Source organism: Canis aureus, chromosome 2 (assembly GCF_053574225.1).
Source record: "Canis aureus isolate CA01 chromosome 2, VMU_Caureus_v.1.0, whole genome shotgun sequence".
In the NCBI taxonomy this organism is placed as follows: Eukaryota; Metazoa; Chordata; class Mammalia; order Carnivora; family Canidae; genus Canis; species Canis aureus.
In genome coordinates this window covers 92,625,969-92,644,860 of record NC_135612.1, presented here as the reverse complement: position 1 = coordinate 92,644,860, position 18,892 = coordinate 92,625,969, and the positions used below count along the sequence as shown (strand labels likewise).

Below are 18,892 nucleotides of genomic sequence, written 5' to 3'. Positions count from 1 at the left end.
GGTGAAGCTCTTTTTTTTTTTTCTATCTTTGGATTTTTAAAGGTATGATAATGCTGCATAGTTGCATTGTTCATATATTGCTGTCCAATAAATTGCCCCAAAACTTAGTGCTGTAAAACAACGTCCATTATTATCTTACAGTTTTTGTGGGTCAGGAATCCAGGCACAGCTTAGCTGATGAGCTCAGAGTGTCACAGGTCGGGGTAGTGGTGTCATATGAAGGTTTAACTGGGGATCTGCTTCTAGGCTTGCTCACTCAGCCATTGGGGCTCTTCATAGGGCGAGTCGGAGGGAGCCAGTGATAGGACAGGAGAGCAGGCAGGAAGGCCGGTCTGCATGACCTAGTCTTGGCAGGGACATCCCATCCCTTCGGCCATATTCTCTTTGATAGAACCTGGTCGCTGGGCCCAGCCCTCACTTGAGATGAAGGGCGCGTGTACTGGGAGTGGGGGTGAGGGTCACGGTGGCCGTCTTAACGCCTGTCATTTATCAGGTTTCAGCTCATAGAGAGCCTGTACCTGAGAAATACCCCGTAATAAATTAGCAGAATTGTAGATAGAGCGGTGTGTTAGATACAAGATTGCAGCAACCCAGCTGTCTCTTTAATTGTGTAGGTTACCACACAATTCCTCTGAAGTCACCATGATCACTAGAACCCCCGGAACTTACACAGGAGGGAAGATCAATTATAAACAAGGAAGATTCTTGGGAATTAACTTATAATTTAAAGCACCTGTAGCAAACCAGGAGCAACCCCCCTCCCTCACCTTGCAAATCAAATGGACGAAGTGCTGTGGAATTCTTTGACTGCTTCAAGTTCAATGATTTCACGGTTTCCACAGCATCATTTTATTCCTGCCCATGATTTTGCTCCAGAAATTCTAAACTGACCTTTGTAAGAAGTTTTTAAGGAGTGAGACCCTGAGATGTTTTGGGTATTCGACCCTTGTAAGGAAGCCCTGCTCCAGAGCCTGTCTGTTGGGGCCTCGGTGCTCGGGGCCGTGGCCACGTCTCTCGCTGGGACTGGGGCTGGGCTGTGCAGGGCCCCGTGCAGGGTGCATATGGGAGGCCTCGGGAAGGAAGCGTCCCCTCCTGCCGCGATTCTCTCTGGACCTGCCAAGGCTCCGCCCGGCTGGCGTGAGGCAGGGCCCTTTGCCAGTGATGGGAATTACTTACTTGAGTTGTTAGATTTGAATGATAAAGCAAGGTTTGTTTTGGTTTATACTGTTACTCTTTAAATGCTGGGATTTATTATTTCATTCGGAGCTCTTTGCTTAGTGGTCAGAATCAAATCTGAAATTGAAAATGTAATTTTACTGTTGAAATATGTTGAGGTTTGGGGGCAGCTTCTTATTACCCTTCTGATATTTGCCATTCATAGCGCAGAAATGCTGCCCGATTCACTGTGCTTCAAAAGATGGAACTATACTGTTCTACCAGTTGATAGTTTATCATTAAATTTTGGGGAGTAAGACCTCTAAAAAGAATAAAACTATCTTTTCTGATCTGCCACGTTCCTCCCTACAGAACCGAATTCTCCTAAGGCCAAATGACAACAAGAATGAGACACTTCACAGTTGACGAGAGAGTTAAGGTGTGAGTCTTGCCTAGACACATTTTTGAGGATTGTCTATTGAATTAAGCAAAACTCACTGAAAGAAAGAAAACTCGCTAGAAAATACAGTTCTTAAAAACTGTTGGGTTGATTGCTTCTTTGAAAAAAATATTTAGGTGAATTTGGAGAGTGAAAGGTAATTGGATTATTTTGCAAACGAATCAATATTTGCTGAACTTTGCTACATTAACAACACATTCCAGATGTTTAGCAGGAAATACACCAACAGTAGAAAGTTGCCTGCATTCTTCTTTGAAGGCCCCGCTAACTGTGGGTTTTATGGAGGATGTTGTGATTCTCAGCAGGGCCTGGCCCGTGTTAGACGCTCAGTAAAGAACCCAAAGCTGGTCTTCATCACGCCTCGTGTAGCCTTGTCTGGAGGCACCGGGTGTATTAACTTGTTTGGTTCTTAAAGCCGCCCACCATGGGTCTGCTCCGTGATCACCCCCACGTGCCCGATGAGGAGACAGGCACGGGGTACGGCTGGGAAGTGGGGAGCAGAGAGGGTTTAGCCTTTCCCCCTTTTTTTTATTTCAAGTGATCTCGTTTTACTCTCCCCATTCCCCACGGTTTTATTTCAGAAAAAACACAATGGAGAAAAACTGAAAGAATTCTACAATGAGCAATCTTACACTCCCACCCCGATCCAGCAGTTATTTATGCTTTGCCATATTTGATTCACCTCTTTTTTCTAGATGCATATTTATTGTCACTGAATCATCTGAAAGTAGCTACCGGCAGCCTACCAAGTTCCCTAAGTAACTCAGAGCACACAGGTCGCAGGAATAGGATGGTCTCTGCACAACCGCAGTGTCATCATCACACCTGAAACGTGGGCACGTGATTCACATACTAGCTAATAGTTTCCTCCATTTTCAAATCTCCCCATTTGTCTCAGGAATGTCTTCCATGGCATTTTTCCCTGAACCTGACCCAGGCGGGTTGCCTGGTGGCAGTGGGGGGTCGTGTCCTTCCTGAACCTGACCCAGGCGCTCGGTTGCCTGGTGGCACTGGGGGTCATGGTCCTTAGCGTCTCTTAGGTCCCCCACTTGCCCTCCACAGGGTTGAGTTTTTGGCTGCGTGTCACCTGGATTTTTCTGCCGCTTCGCTTATGGCGTCCACTTTTGTCTGTTGTCCCTGTGTACTCTAGAAACTAAAAGGGATGAGGCAGAGGCTGAGTCAGGCTCGAGATTTGGGAGATGACTTCATAGGAGCCAGTGAGAGCTACATGTCGTCCCCTGGGGACCCGTGGCCAGTGGTGGTTCTTGGGTTCATCCTGCTGGCCGTACTTCTGGTGCCCGGTCCCCAGTGTCCTGCCAGGGGGAAGACTCCAGACCTGGAGCCCCTGCACCGGAGTCCCGGGGCAGTGCTGGCGGTGGAGAGGCCCACTCCCGCCAGGGCCCTCCCTGTTCCGTTTCTGGTGGGGAGGTGTCCCCGGGCCATCTCATGCTCACAGGCACACGGGTGAGCGCTGCTCATCAGCTCCGATGCTTTCCACAGACTTTATAAAAGGGTTAGTGGGTGGAAGGTGTTTGAAATTGTTCATGGAAATAGGACTTTTGCTGACAAATAACATTTCCTTTACGTCAAGTAAGGGCCTCTCTTGCCATCGAGGTGGGAACGGCTGCGGCCGCCGTGTTCCCCAGCCTTTCGTCAGAGGCAGCCTGGTGAGGAAGGAGGACGTCGGAAGTAGGAGAGGGAGTCCCAGTAGGCTCAGCCACCCAGCACGGTATCGTGGGCGGGTGGTTTCTTTCTCACTGTCCAGGGGCCGAAGTCCAAGATCAAGGGGCCCGGTGATGTGGTTCGAGGTGTGGAAGCTCTGTGCCGGCTCCCGTGAGGACGCTGACCTCACGCCCGCCCTTAGCCTCCAACCCTGCCGCCCCCCGGAGGCTCCGTCTTGCAGAGGGTTTGGGCCTTTGATACGTGAACTGGAGGTGGGGCTCTAGCTTCTGCCGCTTGGGTCTAGAATTGGGAGAATAGTCACCGAATGAGGATGCTTCCAGGCTGGTGGCTGTTTTGTCTGTTTGGGGAGCTGGCCCTTCTGCCGTTGACTCCATTTCTTTTATCTACATGAATTCTCTAATGCATCACAAATTGCCACCAAATTGGTGGTTTCCAAGGACAGCGACCTACTAGCCAGGGTTCCACGGGCTGGAAGTCCCGCACAGTGTGGCTGGTGCTTGGGCTCGGGGACTCCGAGGCTGAAGTCCGCGTGCTAGGCGCAGGCTCATCTGAGCTCGCGAGCCCAGCCCCTGCGGCTGTGGGGTCCAGGCCGGGGCCGCCCTCCGCTCCCAGAGGCCCCGCGGCGCCCCGTCCCAGGACCTGGGGGTAGCGGACAGCAAGCCGTTTTCTGCCAGTGTGACTCACCCTCTGGCCGGCAGGCACAGACCGCGCTGAGAGTGTGCTGGATGGCCAGCAGATGCTCGCCCTGGCATCAGGTCAACTGACGTGGGACCTTTACTCCACCCGCAGAAGTGCCTTTGCAGCGGTGCCTAGGCTAATAAGGTGGGATATACGTGTATGCCGTTATCTTGTGGCCGTCTCAGGATCCGGCCTGCCACCGTCCTGGTGCCCCACAATTCACATCCTCCCGAACACCAAGTACACCTGCCCCGTTTCTGGGATTCCCCAGGGTCTCATCCCACCGTAGCACCGGCTCCAAGCCCCAAACCTTGCCTGAACCACAGAGCCTTGGAGTCATGTGCCCTGGATTGTCCACTTGGATGCGTCCACTGGGTGCCGCTCCGGGCCCGTGGGAGCCCAGTGAGAGGGGTCACCTTCCCAGCACCCGTGCACGGCAGGACAGGTATAGACGAGCTGGCACAGAAAGGGGAAGTGGGGGGATCCCTGGGTGGCTCAGCCGCTTAGCGCTGCTGTCAGCCCCGGGGTCCCGGGATCGAGTCCTGCATCGGGCTCCCTGCATGGAGCCTGCTTCTCCCTCTGCCTGTGTCTCTGCCTCTCTCTCTCTCTCTGTCTCATGAATAAATAAATAAAATCCTTAAAAAAAAAGGAGGGGGGAGAGTGGACAGAACAATCATGGGCCCAGCGCAGATCTGAAGCCCGGAGGGATCCTTGCCTGGGCTTCAAGGTCAGGGTGACCCTACTGGCTCTCTGCTTCGCCCTCTGGGCCCTTGGTTCTGCCCTGAGCCGGCGTTTTTCGTGAAGTGAGGTGCGTGCCTGCGGCTGGGCAGCCTCACGCCAGCCGCTGCGGGAACAATCCTGGGGTCCGACGGCCCCTTCTCACAGCGAGTTTTTCATCTCCGGGTTGAAGCTGACAGTTAAAGTGGGTGTGATTACGTGATGATGTGTTACGTGCTTGAGTTCTAATGTCACCTTCCCTTTCTCCTGACATTGTCTGACGTTACCGTCTCCTGTTCCAAGTTCTCAAGGATGGTTTCTGAGCCCGTGCCCTCCTTGGCCCTCTGTCCTCGTCCCCTGTCCTGTGCAGATGCCTCGTCCTCCAGGCCAGCCGGCCACAAAGTGGTCCTAATGCTCTCCGGGGGTCCCATGGCCCGTCAGTGGGGCGCCTGCTGCTCGGGCCCCTCCCTCCAGGCCCAAGGCCAGACGTCCCTCCGCACCGCTTCTCCTCTGTCTCTGTCTAAAGCAGCTCCTCCACGCATTTGCTTCGCTGCCTTCGTCTGCTTTCTTCACGGTGCTCGTCACTGCTGAGTGGTTGGTCGTGTCTCATCTCCGGCCACAGTGGGAGCGCCCCTGTTGTCCCACAGGCGTGCCTCGGAGCAGCATTTGAGCACCTTTCCTGAGACGTCTGCAAACGCCACGGCCTCCGTCCGTACTTGTAGTTTGGCTGGATGTAAAATTCCACAGTAAAGTCTCTTTCCTCAGAACTTTGAAAGAATTGATTCTTTTACTGGCAGGATTCACTGTCGCTGATGAAAAGTCTGGTGCTCTCTTCCTGGTCCGTCGTGAACTTCTCTCCTCTCACAACCCGAGGACGCTCTCTTGTACCCTTGATGTCTTGAGATTCCAGGACCTGGTTAGGCGCGGGTCATTGTCACTCACCGTGCCAGGCACTTGGGCCTTGGCGGTCTGCTACGTCTCCCAGCTGGGGAAATGCTTTGGATTTTTCCAGATCATGAAATACCGCCTACAAACGAGCAGAGAGAAAAATACAACGGACACCTGTGTACTCATTGCCCAGCTTGAGAAATAAAGTAGTAAAGTGTATTTGAAAGCTCCTTCTCTCAGTTTTCTGTTTTTTCCTAAAACACCTGTTGTTTGGATGTTGGATCTTTTTAATTTCTTGTCTTTCTCTACTTTTTGAGAAGATTTTCTCAACTTTATCATTTAACCCTTCTATTGAATTTTTAGTACTGCCAGTCACGTGGCTGCGATCGTAGTACAGAGGTGGGTAGTAACAAGCAGGTAAACTCCACACTTAGGGTGATGGGTGTGTGCGTACGCGGCATGTAATTCTAAGGAAGATGGTCTCAGGGTGTTGCTGGGGAGATGATGTTTGAGAAAAGGCTTGCTGGAGGGATATACATGGCAGAGAGGGGCAAGGGCCACGAGGTGGGAGTGTATCTAGAATGTTCTAGAGCCAGCAGGGGCCCACCATGGCCACAGTGGAGTGAGAGAGATGGCTTGGAGACTCTTTGGCCACTGGAATGCCTTGGCTTTCCCTAAGCCTGGGGAGAGGTGCGTCCTCTAGGGCCACCTGCTCAGACCTGCGTTTTCACAGGGGTTCCTGGGAGCTGTGCTGGGTGAGTGTGGCCTGGAGAGCCTGAGCAGCACACTCGGAGTGGGTGTGAGGGGTCGTAGTTGCCCCTTCCCCTCGTACATGGGTGTGAGGGCGTGCGAAGCCGCAGAAGGGACGAGCCTGCGTGGGCGGGAGGCCCAGATGGAGCCTCAGCAGGCCTGCACCTGTGTGGAAATGCCTGGCCTTCCGGGTGGAGCCCAGGTCGTGGTTGTTGGAATGTGGGGTCAGGGAGCGTTGAGCTGGAGGGGCAGGTGTGACTGTGGGGCTGGGGGTGAGTGGGCCGGGTGCCTGGGAGCCGCTCAGTCTGCCTCTGGGGGACGCGTCCAACATGGGTGGGCCTCGGTGCTGCTCAGCCCGTGTGCCTCATCCCGCCCTGGGGGTTGTGTCTGGGGTCCCCCTGGCTCCCGGACACGTGTCACCCTTAATTTAAGTAAAAACGAGGAGACGGCTCACAGTGGATGTGGCCATCAGGGCGCCCCTCAAGGAGTTGCCAGTTACTCAAACACCCAGCGGTGCACAACAGCTGTGGGCGGTGGCCTGTGGCGTCCCCAAGTGGGGACTTCACTGTCCTTTGAGTCATGAACCCTTTTGAGAGTCTAAACTCAAAGCACTTTCATGTTATTTCTTTATTTTTTAAAGACACTTTCACGGCAGCGTGTGGCCACCTAGAACCACGTTTCGAGTTTCCCTCTTTCTCCTGATCTTGACCTGGTGTCAGCGTCCCAGCAAGGAACGTTCGTGACACGCTTCTGTCCATCTTGAGATTGCAACAGTCCTTGGAGCCGGGGCTGTGTGGGCCCTGGCAGGGCCTCCCCTCCCCTCTCCTCCCCGAGCACCTGGCCTGGGCCTCGCCAGCCGCGCTCGCCCGCAGCAACCTGTTGGGTCCCACCCTGTGCCGGGGCTCACGACCTGTGCTGGGGCCGGGGGCGAGCGGGACCAGACGGGGATGGGTTCACCGGGTGCTGGGGGTTAGCGAGGGGCCGGAGGTCAGCCGTCTGCGGACACAGCATGGAGCCGGGCGCTTCCTTACGCACCTGCTGCGTGCAGACACGTTCTCCGGGGCGGGGGGGGGGGGCATCACGCGGAGCAGCACGTGTGGACGCGGCTTCACGCAGCTGTACACACGGTGCGTCCCGCGTGGCCGCCGGGTCCGTGACGAGCTGCGGTGGGCACGGGGCAGGGGTCACAGCAAGGACGCAGCATCAGCCCTGCTGTGGGGTCGCAGTGCCCTGGGGGGCAGGCGGTAGCCTGACCAGGAGGATGGCATGACCCCGCACGACAGTCCCCGACAGCCGTCTCCCCGTGAGCGGGCCAGCACGCGGCTGCGGGTGCTGCTCAGGGCCCAGGGAGCGGTTCACGCCGCGAGGGGGCATCGGAGCAGGACGAGCGACGGGAGCCGGGCCCCGCGGTCCCACAGATGCGGCACCGCGGCGCAGGCGTCGGCCAATGTCCACGCCTGACCGACTTGTCTCTTTAAAATAGGTGAAGCGTATGTCTCGTCGCGTGTTTTTCAGGAAGGCCATTGAGTGAAGGTTGTGGGATATGTCGGCGGCTTTGTGCCAGTAGATTTTGATGAACGTTTTCCTAGAAAGTTACCACTTCGTGAAACTAATTAAAAAGTAAGTGGAAAGCTTGATTCTTGTAAGACGTGGTTGACAGAAGGAAGCGCGGCCCTGGGGGGCGCTCCCGGTGGGGGCCCGCTGCTGGTGCCCCGTGGCGCCCCGTCTCTGGTTAGGGTGCACGGCGCGCCCCTGGGGCTCAGGCCGCGGCAGCTGTGATGGGCGTGCTGGCGTGGGAGGACGCCCACCCTGGTCATTAGTCCCAAGGGGCCCGCATAGCGCATCGCGCGCGGTCGGAGGAGGCCTTTCTAGGACGACGAGGGTGTGTGTGCACGTGCTGGCAGTGGTCAGGGCTGTACTGCGGGGGAGACGCCGCTGCAGGAGGTCACCTTAGTTGGGGGGCACTCGGGTTATAGGGCATTTTTCTTAGGGTGATTCTTTACTTTCCAAATCATGTTTGATAAATGTGCATACTGCTTCCACTCCACAAACCAGACCCACTGTCTTAGCCTCAGACGGTCACAGAGGGGGCACCCCCACACCGGGACGGGGGGCCAAGGGATGCGAGCCCCGGCGGCCCCGCGTGCAGCCCAGGGGCCCATGAGGACTGCCCGGGGAGGGGGGTGGTCCACGGACGGGCAGGGAGGCTGGGCCTCTTCACACGGGATGCCTGCTGCTGGGCAGGTAACGGCGGAGAGGCAGCCGCCCCGGGCCCCCCAATGGCCCCAGCCCCATTCACAATGCATGCTGGAGCCAGTGTCCAGGAGCCCTGGGGGAGTCCGGGCCGGATGTGGAGGGGTCTCAGTTGGGGCCTCGTCCAGGCGGTGACCGGTGAGCTTGGGGATGGGCTGTGCTGGGACTGCCTCCGTCCCAGATCTTGTTGGCCGTCTGGAGGTGCTGGGGGACAGCAGACCCTCATGGGATCTCACTTGCATTTCCTGGCTTCCTGACGAAGCTGGACGTCTGGAAATGGGCCTGTTTGGACTTTCCCTGTTGTCTGGAGTCGGGTTTGGCCACTGTTTAGCAGATGCTTTATGGGCCCACGTAGTGGACACGCGTGCATCCCGTGGCAGGGACGGGCAGGATGCAGGCGGCGGGCGCAGGGTCTCCCGCAGGTCGTTGGCACAGCAGCCTCGGCAGCCCGGTCTGGACTGTGGTCAGGAGTGGGGGCGTTCTCTCCCGCAGGGAGTCGGGGTGTCGGGGGTTTGCGGTGTGAGCGAGGCTGATGCCAGTAGTCCCCGTGGCCAGTGCTTTCTGACGCTGTGTGGTCATCTTCCTTGCTGAGTCGGGCGGGCCTTGCCCCTGCACTTGATTACGTGGGGGTGAGGACGGGGGACACCCTTTGTGTAAACTAGGAGTTTGTTTTGTTTTGTTTTTCCGATTTCATCACTAGGAATGATGTTTGTTGCAATTTTTTAAAATTGTAAAATGCACCATTAATGGAGGTGCAGTTTACACACAGTAAAGCTCCCTGGAGTTTTCCAGGCCACACCCCAGTCCTGACCCAGAACCCCGCCGGTAGGGGCCCCGGGTGCCCAAATCTGCCTTTTCTACAATTGTGTGTCTGGGAGACGTGGACGCACAGGCCTGCCTGCAGCACAGAGCTCTGTCCTTTGCTGGTCTTGCTGAGAAGAGCCTGCTGTGTAGACGGAACACGTTTGGTTCCTACGGCCCGTCGATGGGCACGTGGGGCTGTGTGAATAAAGCTGCTTTGAGGGCCGCCCGGGGGGCTCAGGGGTGAGCATCTGCCTTCGGCTCAGGGCGTGACCCCGGGGTCCTGGGATCGAGTCCTGCGTCGGGCTTCCTGTGTGGAGCCTACTTCTCCCTCTGCCTGGGTCTCTGCCCCTCTCTGGGTCTCATGAATAAGTAAATAAAATCTTTTTTTAAAAAGCTGCTTTGAACGTTCCGGCATAAACTGTTAAATGGATATTTGTGTGGTGTATCCCTTACGTTATTTACATGCTTATCTTTAGGGCAGAGGCCGAGGCTGAGACCCTCGCAGGCCGACCGCATACCCCGCGCAGAGCCCCACGCGGGGCTTGACCTCGTGACCCTGAGATCGTGACCTGAGCCAAAGCCACAAGCGGATGCTTAACCGACTCCAGCCCTCGGGGTCCCTGTGTTTCTTTTAAGCAGAGAACTTTTATTAGCTTCTAAATTTGCTAAGATTTTTTTAAAAATCTTGATATGAATGGATAATGAATTTCATCAAACGATTTCTGGCATCTTTGGGAAGATCTTAGCACTTTTCTCATTTGGTCTTGTGTGGAATTACCGTCCCTGTATCGTGGGGATGGCCCCGCAGTGTCCAGCGCGACGTCTCCTCAGATGCTCCGGGCCAGGCAGAGCGGGTGCCGCCCGTGAGCCCAGTCTGACCCCCGCACGTGCGGTCACAGAGTGAGCTGGAAGGCACGTGTCCTCCGGGGGGACCGTGCGGGGCTTGGTCTCGGCTGCGTGAGCACCTGGTGGCCTTGGCCGGGGGGTGAAGGGACAGCACTTTCCCCGCGCCGCTGCGCCCGCACTGCGCTCCTCGCGCTCAGTCCACCTGCCGCGCGGCTTGTGGTTCTCTTTCTGGGAATTTATCAATTTCATTTAAGTTTCCACTTTGTCAGCAGAAAGCTGTCCACAACCCGTAATAGTAGTGTGGCCGTGACCGCTTGCGCGTGGCCTTCCGGGCCGGCCCTGCGCCTCCGGACGGCGTGTGACGGACGAGCGGGTGCCCGGCCGGTGCCCTCACTCCCGCCCTTCGGCCTCCGCTGGCGTGTGGCTCTGCTCACTGGGCGGAGACCTCGTGCCGAGGGCCTGTCCCTGCGGATAGGCTGCCGCCGTACGACCCACATAACTGGACAGACGCCGCGGCTGCTCACGGACACGCCCCCGCGGCAGCCAAGCCGGGCCCGTCCCCTGGCCTCTGCGCGCTCCCTTCCTCCGTCCCGCCCTCCCTCTCCTCCTTTTTCTGTAGAACTTGAGTGAGCTTCGAAGATGAGCGAATGAGAAATGCAGTTGTGGAAAGCTTGAAGCGTGCGACACCGTAGATCGGATGCCACACGCAGCCGCTATAGTACTTCCGAGGTCCGCCGTCCCGGGGTTGCATGTAACCACTGCTGTCCCAGCACCAGGGTCACGCCGCGTGGGCCGCGTGCGTCCCCAGGCCCGTCCCTGGCGAACGTGCTGCTGGCTCCCCTGGACAGGCGGGTGGGAGGGTCCGTGGACGCTCTGGGGGTCTCAGAATGAGCCCGCACGCGGCCCCGTGTCCTCCAGCCTGACCACCGGGTCCTGGGGGCTCCTGGGTCCCTGACCTCAGCCCCGCTTGGTGCCTGTGCCCGTCTGGCCCCTGCTGGCCCAGAGCCCGGCTTGGAGCCTGCGTGCTCGCCGGGTGGGCTGTGAGGAGGGTGCAGAGCCGGTGTCACGGAATCCAGCTCCTGCGTGTGCTGTTCCCCCAGAGGCCCCAGCCCCCTCCTGGGGCTCCGCCTCCGGAGCCTGCACAGGCCTCCATCCTGTCCCCTTGGGCTGCCCCCCGCCTGCCAGCCCTGGGCCTTGGTGACGCCAGCCTGGGCCTGGGATCCACCCACGTCTGTGCTCCGCGCTGGTTCCTCAGTGTCCTTGGTTCTTGGCGCTTTGAGCTGCTGGTGTGCGGGGGCCAGGGGCTCCGTGTGGACAGCGTGTGGGTGACGCCTGGTGTTGTGTCTCCACAGGCTTCAAAATGTAGCAGAGGGCTCCCGGCTGCCATGGACAGGTAAGCGCAGCTTCGGAGCGTGGGGACGGCTGGCGGCCTCCTTGGGGAGTACTCCGTGGGACGCAGCCTCGGAGAACGTGGCTCCCGTAAACGTCCCACGGCTACTTAGACGCGTCCGGGTTTTCTCCCGATACTTGTGCTGGACCCTTGTGTCGTGTGCTGTGGGGGACGCTCCAGAGGCTCTAGACGGGACTGTGTGCATCGGGCCTGCGTGGCGGACACAAAGTAACGGGCTGTTTCTGTGCCAGAAAATGGACAGAGAGCGAGGGACAGAAGGGAGGCGCACAGGTGAAGACCCACGGGGCAGAGTGAGGCCGCCGGCAAGGACGCGCAGCATCGGAGCAGCAGCCTGAGCGCCCAATGCGAAGGCCGGAGGAGAGGGCCACAGACATCTAGAGAGGTGAGGCGCCGCGCCCCCGGCCGCTTGGGGGAGCCCGCTGTGGACACGGCCGCGTGCTCACGGCCACGCTGACCGCGGACGCCCACGGCCTGCCTCCATCCCGCGACAGGGTCCGGGACCCACCAGCCCAGCGTCTCGGGGTTTGCTGGCAGGTGTGGGGTGTGGAGGGTGCACGGCTCTGCTTCTCCGGCTCGTGCCCAGGGCTGCAGAGGGGGCGCCCGGTGTCGGGGACGGTGGCGGTGGCTGGCCGTGGGGCCCTGCGTGGGCAGGGCCAGCGGTCCGGCTGGGGCCTCTCCAGGCTGCGCTCGTGTCCGCAGGTGGGGGCTCCGCAGGCAGATGCTTCCCCTCAGGCTGGCAGGGCCGTCCCCTCTGCCAGACGCTGCCTCCAGCGACCGCCCTCCATCTTCCTGGTCCCCGTGACCTCCCTGGGGGTCACCTCCTCGGGTTTCCCGTCGGTGGGACCGTGTGTGCTCCTTGGTGAGGGTGCCGAGCTCTCAGTGGCCTGACCGGAGGCAGTGTCCAGCGACGTCCACGCAGCGTTCCCACCGGCAGGCCCTGCTCCTGCTGCCTGGGGAGTGGGTTGGGGGAGACGTGTGGAATCCTCCTCAGCGAAGCCTGCGTGGTGACACCCGAGCTGCCCACGGAGGGTGCTGACTGCGGGCACAGTCAGCAGCTGAGGGAAGGACTGGCTCAGGGTGGACGTGTGAACTCCTGTGTCCTGCTGTTGATGATGATCTGATCCGTCCTGTTCCCGAAGCTCCCGTTGTCCCCAGTGTGGCCGGTAGAGCCTTTGAGCCGGGGACGTGGGCAGCGGGTGCGCTTGCTCCCAGCCCTCCCGGCGGACAGAGTCTACGCTCACATGCGCACGCACGTCTGTATCTGTTCAGCCACTTGGCTCGCCAGCAGAGCCCCCGCCGATCCCGGCCCCTCAACGGGGCCACAGACCCTGCGTGGCAGTGTGACCCTGGGCTTTGTTTGGCTTCACCAATTCCTTCTCCGCATCGTCGTGCTTTCGGTCCAGGTGCGACTGAAGCCAGCCCTGTGGGGCTCCCGCCGGGCAGCTCGGCTGGTCGGCGGCGGGGAAGATTTGTGGTTGCTGAGCTCATTGCCGTGTGTGTGTCGTCTCCTTCGCGGCGGGTACGTCCACAGCGGCTCAGTAGAAGGTTGAGGACGAGAGAACAGTGCTCGCTTGGAGCCAGTGTGGGGCCTCTCGTGGGATTTCCGTGTCGGCAGGCCCCTGATTGCCACTGTTTGCCGAGGATGATGCCAGGAGGTGGTGCTGGGTTCCCCCGAGGGTCAGCACCCCTCGCCGGCCCGGCCCGGGTCCCACGGCCCCATGTGCGGCTGCTTCCTGTGGAGGGAAGACAGCAGGGCTGACGGCGCCCCAGGCGGCGTGGTGGGGGTGGGTGAACAGCCTAGAGCGGCGCTGGGTCGGGACGCGGTCCGTCTGGCCGCCGGCCGATCGCATGTCTGCTTGGCTAGCTGTCGGACCTGATGAGCGTCTGGGCAGGTGACAGGTCACCTCCAGTTTGCCACTCCCCCCAGGCCCTCACCTCCTCAGCCGGCCCCAGAGCCCGGCCAGGCCCCCGTGCTGCTCAGCGCCGTGGCAGGCAGAGCCGGCCCCTGCCCTGGACCCCGACCCCCGACCCCCGACCCCCACCCCCGACCTCACACGGATGGAGGCGGGTCTCAGGTCCTCCAGGTGCTTTGCTGTCTTTTCCCTTTTTCTTGAACGGCACTGGGCACGGGCGTCCTTCGGCGGCCTGGGAGTCGTGCACACCGTGGCTGCCGGGTGAGGCCAGCCGCCCTCGGTGGTGCCTCAGTCTCTGTCGTATCTACTTCTGCTCTTCGTGCGGAACCCCGATCGTGATGCTCTGAACCCGTTCTCTCGGTACTTACCAGAGCGGCGTCCTGTGTTGCTTTCCTGCTGCTGCTGTAACAAAGGAGCAGACCTAGTGGCGGCTGCAGCCCAGGTGCGTCCCTGACACTTCGGAGAGTCACAGGTCCCCAACACGCGCCCCTGGGCTCAAGTCTAGGCGCCCACAGGGCTCCTTGGGCTCCAGGGGAGAACCGTTCCTCGTCCTCTGTCGTGTCCGGGGCGCCGCACCCTCGGCTCCGTGGCCCGGCTTCAAGCCAGCCTACCGTCCCTCGCCCCCGACCCCGACCCTGCCACTGCCCCTCGAAAGGGCCGTGTGAGGTGATGCATGGGTTCCGGGGTAGCCGTGAGCATCCCCAGGAGCTGCTGTAACTCCCGGCACAGCTCAGGAGCTGCAGTGATACACCTGCCCTCTCGGAGCCCGTGGTCCAGGGGGAGAGACGGGTACAGCGGGGGGAGGAGACCGAGACGGGGACCAGGCTTCAGCACACTGGTGCGCACATGCTTGCACTTGGGGACGCCGTGTGTGTGCAGCGGTGCGGTCCCGTGGGTCAGTGGCAGACGAGTAGGCGGCTGGTGGGCGGGGCACACGTGTGCCCCCGGTCCTGGGGCCGGGCTGTGCTGGGCCAGGAGGCTCCTGAGGTCCTGGGGGGCTGGTTGGCTGTCCCTGCACAGGGTGCGGGACGGGAGGGGGCCTAGAGCCCCTGCGGTAAGCGAGGCTGCTCTCAGCCAGTCCGTGTGGCAGTTTTCCGTGGTTTGCCACCTTAAGAAGTTGCAGCAATCATGTTCCGAACGTGTCCCGTTATTAAGATAAGTTTCTAGGAACGGAATGGCTTCTGCCCTGTTTGAGTGCGTCTGGCCGGCGGTCCCTCCCTCCCCCGGGGCTTGTAGGACTGAACGTCAACTGTCCTGACCCTTCTTGGAATGACATGTGGCATGACCCGCGAGTATGGACGTGTCCCTGGGCTGCGTGCCCTTGTTTCCGTGTGTCCATACTGAGGCCTTATCCAGGGACCTGGCTTCATGTTCAGGTCGGCCGGGGTCGCTCTCACTGGCATCCCTTGGGGTCCTTTGTCCCGTAGCTTTACAGAGGAGCCCGAGTTCCCGCAGTGACCCCTCAGCTACGTCCCAGACCCATCGCGGCCCGCCTGCTCCCCCAGCCTCTCCTCTTGCAGCTGCACCAACGTCCCTGACGCGCCCCCTACCCACTGACCTCAGCTCAGTCCTGAGCAGGAGGGGGTCGAGGAGCCGAGGGGGCGGGCATGCAGCTGGCTGAGGGGACTCAGGGGCACTTTGCAGGGTGCTGCCCGGCGGGGGTTTGGCAGGACAGTCCTGGCCCTATAGGGGAGGCTGATGGCGCGGCACCACGTGCAGGTCGAGCAGAGAGCCTCTGGCCTGCCGCTGGTCCAGGTGGGCAGGTAGCCTGGGGAGGTGCGGTCACCTGATTGCCACGGAGCCCGAACCTGTGATGAAAGGATCAGGGGCGTCCAGCTCCTGCTTTCGGCTCAAGTTGTGATGTCAGGCTCCTGGGGTCGAGCCCATGTCAGGCTCTGTGCTCGGCATGGAGCCTGCTCCTCCCCCTGCTCCTGCTCGCTCTCTCTCCCTGTTCTCTCTCTCTCCCTCTTTCTAAAAATAAATAAATAAATCTTAAAAAAGCAACACCTGGGAGTATTTCAGATATTAATTAAAAGTGATTTTCTCTTACAGAAGCCAAAGATGTTGACGAGAAAGATTAAGCTCTGGGACATAAACGCCCACATCACCTGCCGCCTGTGCAGCGGGTATCTCATCGACGCGACCACGGTGACCGAGTGTCTGCACACGTGTATGTGGGGAATGTTCTAGAACGTGGTCCTGACGGCCTTGGGGTGTGTGTGTGCACAGGATGTGTGTGGGGAATGTTCCAGAAGGTGGTCCTGACAGCCATGGGTGGGTGTCTGCGCAGGTGTGTGTAAAGTTCTAGAAGGTCATCCTGATGGCTGTGGGGGGGTGGGTGTCTGCACAGGTGTGTGTAATGTTCTAGAAGGTCATCCTGATGGCTGTGGGGGGGTGGGTGTCTGCACAGGTGTGTGTGGGGAATGTTCCAGAAGGTGGTCCTGACGGCCATGGGGAGTGTGTCTGTGCATGTGTATGTGGAGAATGCTCTAGAACGTGGCCTTTGACTGCTTCTAGCCTTGTGGTTTCCTGATACTTGGGCTTTCTTTCGTTTTTTTGTTTTTCACCAAAAACTTTTAGTGCAAGCACAAAGCAAGACACAGAAGCAGGAATAAAGATCCTAAATCAGGGATCCCTGGGTGGCGCAGCGGTTTGGCGCCTGCCTTTGGCCCAGGGCGCGATCCTGGAGACCCGGGATCAAATCCCACGTCGGGCTCCCGGTGCATGGAGCCTGCTTCTCTCTCTCTCTGACTATCATAAATAAATAAAAAATTAAAAAAAAATAAAAATAAAAAAAAAAAAAAAAAAAAAGATCCTAAATCAGAAAAATTATTTCAAATTACAAATATTATGGGTAATTTCAGGTGAGGTATCGTTTAAGAAAGTTCAATACGGGAAAGGAGTCCTAAGTGTGTTACGACACAATATTCATTTCCCAGGGACAGAAATGCTTATTTTAAAAATTTCCAAAGGAATTTCTTACACCTTCTAAGCAGAGGAACGTGGTTCGGGTCCTCGGGGCACGTACGCCTGTTGGATGGAGGGTGCGCTCGCTCGCAGCGAGGGGTGCGCGGTGGCCGAGGTCGCTGGGAGGAGCCCTTGGGGAGCCAGGGTCTTGCAGCAGAACCAGCGCCTGTAATCCGAGGACTTTGGATCATGTATTTTCCACTTTAGAAAATAAAATCTCGCCAATTTTGGTAGAACTTTTATTTTAAAGGTGATTATAGATTTAGATGGTTATTTTCATTGAATTCTCTCCAATTTTGTTGTACATGGAAAATTTTGTGATTTTTTTTTTTTTTTTTTTTTTAAGACGAACGTGAAAGTTGTGTTAGCTCCTGTGGGGAGGATATTGAGGCGAGACCCTGAAGGGCGTCCTGGTGGCTTCTGGGCTCCTGTGCCCGGAGTGCCTCCACCTCGGCTAGGTTCCTGGGTCCCCTGAGCCCCACACGTCCTGCCTGCCGCCGCGCGGTGAGCAGTGAGCGGCCGCCAGCCTGGGCCTGCTGGCTGGCCAGCGTCCCATCGCAGCCGCCGTGCAGGGGTGGCGGGCGCCAGGCGGGGCGTGTGCGGAGCCCGAGCAGGGTCGGCCGCCCCGTCCTGGGCACTTTGTGACGTGGGTGTGTTTCTACAAACAGTCTGTCGGAGTTGCCTGGTCAAGTACCTGGAGGAGAACAACACCTGCCCCACGTGTAGGATCGTGATCCACCAGAGCCACCCGCTGCAGTACATCGGGTGAGTGCGTCGGCCCGGGCCCCCGTCAGCCTCAGCCTCAGCCTCAGCCTCGCCCGCGCATCAGGGACTCACCCTGCCCCTGGCCCTGTGGCCGGCCACGTCAGCCCGGCGGGCGCTGTCCCCACGAGTTCGGGGGTGGTTTTTCACGTTGGGTCACTTGGGCACCTGAGGGCCTTCCTGGACTAAGCTGGGCTTCCCTGAGGCAGGCAGCGGCCTCGCTCCCTGGGCTGCTGAGGACCCAGTGCTCCTCGGCCTCGGGCCTCTGGGCCGTCCTGCCACTGCCTTCCGTGGGTTTCGGGGACACTGGGCCCCCTCGGGATGGGCACCGTGCGTGTGGGAGGCGTCAGCAGGTCTGCACGACCGACCCAGGGCTCAGGCTGACATGGGCAGGACGTGCTGGCGGGGCTCGTGTGTGGGGTTTGAAATGCCTTGCGGATCCGGGGGTCATTGTAAAGGAAGCGCAGCGCCCCCCACCCCGTGGGGGCAGCAGAGGTGAGTGTGAAGACGTCTGGAAGGGAGAGCGCGTGTTTCCACCCCTAAGGTTGTGACGCGCGCAGCGTGCACGGAAGAGTTTAAGAATATGGACATCTGGCCGCCGCGCAGCGGAAACCTCCCTGGACCGAGAGGCAGAAGCGAGCAGGCCTTGAAGCCAACCGGCCGTGTCATCGTGGCCAGGGCGTCGGGGTGCCCCGTGGGCTCTCCCCGCCAGCCTGGGTGTCCCCGTGCAGTGAGCCCTCCCTCGTCCCTCAGAGCGGGCTGTTGGCGTGCGAGTCCTCGCGGTGCACGACCTCACCGCTGCGCCCCTGGGTGCCGTGGGCTGCGTCCTTCCCTCGGAGGGTGTGTGCGCTCCTGCCCGGATTCCCAGTGAGCACGGGCCTCGCCCCACACGGCAGCTGGCCGCTGAGGCTTCTGGGAGGCGTCTGTTCCCACCGCACGTCCTTGGTCCGGTGGGCCCTTTGTGGCGGCGTGTGTGCACGTTTCCTGTCCTGGGGTGTGATTTCGTAGAGCACAGGTGCCTCCTGGCGTGAACTGCAGAAGGCGGGTGGTGGTCGGGGCCTCATGCTGGCGGGAAGCTGTGGAGGCACGGGTCCCCGGGTGTCAGGGCCCGGCCCCCGTGCTCTGGGAGGGCTGAGACCCCTCAGCAGGCCAGGGCCCTGGGGTTCCAGGCACAGCCTGCCCTGCTAACTGGGGCGCAGCTCTCCGGACGCGGTGGCCGGGGCCGTCGGCCTCGGCATCTGCGCCTTCTCTGTGCAGTGACCCGCGCGGTGACCAGGCCGGAGAGGTACCCGGCCCCGAGGCCTGCCATGGGCCCTGGGCTCCGGTCGCCTTCGTGCTGAGCCTGTCCCCTGCTCCTCCCCCCGGAGCGCGGCCCGGAACTCTGGTGGCGCAGGGCGGTCGTGTTTCAGCCGTCCTGGGACCGACTCTGCAGCTGGTCAGAGCCTTGTCCTGACCTCGCGGGGGCCCTTCTGCTCTGATGCGCTCCAGCCGACCACGAGGTTGCCGCGCAGGAAGGGCCTTAAGCTTTGCACTGGGGCCGCTGCGGGGGCGTGGAAGCCAGGCGCCTCGGGGCTGCAGGATCCTCGGGGCAGCTCTGCACCTCCT

The 18,892-nt window shown here is 59.6% G+C and overlaps 1 protein-coding gene across 6 annotated transcripts in view; it reads left to right on the top strand.

Annotated features, from left to right (window-relative positions):
• The window catches only part of PCGF3 (polycomb group ring finger 3), a 49,170-nt gene that overhangs the window by 2,096 nt on the left and 28,182 nt on the right, over window positions 1-18,892 (top strand). For 5 of the 6 annotated variants that reach the window (XR_013370599.1, XM_077881948.1, XM_077881961.1 and 2 more), the window contains exons 2-5: window positions 11,587-11,627; window positions 11,876-12,027; window positions 15,611-15,728; window positions 17,194-17,290. Coding sequence is in view for 4 of the 6 variants with exons in the window: in XM_077881948.1 (XP_077738074.1) it covers window positions 15,620-15,728; window positions 17,194-17,290 (206 nt within the window). In the remaining 2 variants the exon portion in view is untranslated. Of the gene's footprint in view, window positions 1-11,586; window positions 11,628-11,875; window positions 12,028-15,610; window positions 15,729-16,871; window positions 17,030-17,193; window positions 17,291-18,892 lie in introns of those variants that run through there. The other variant, XM_077881976.1, reaches the window with a different exon arrangement.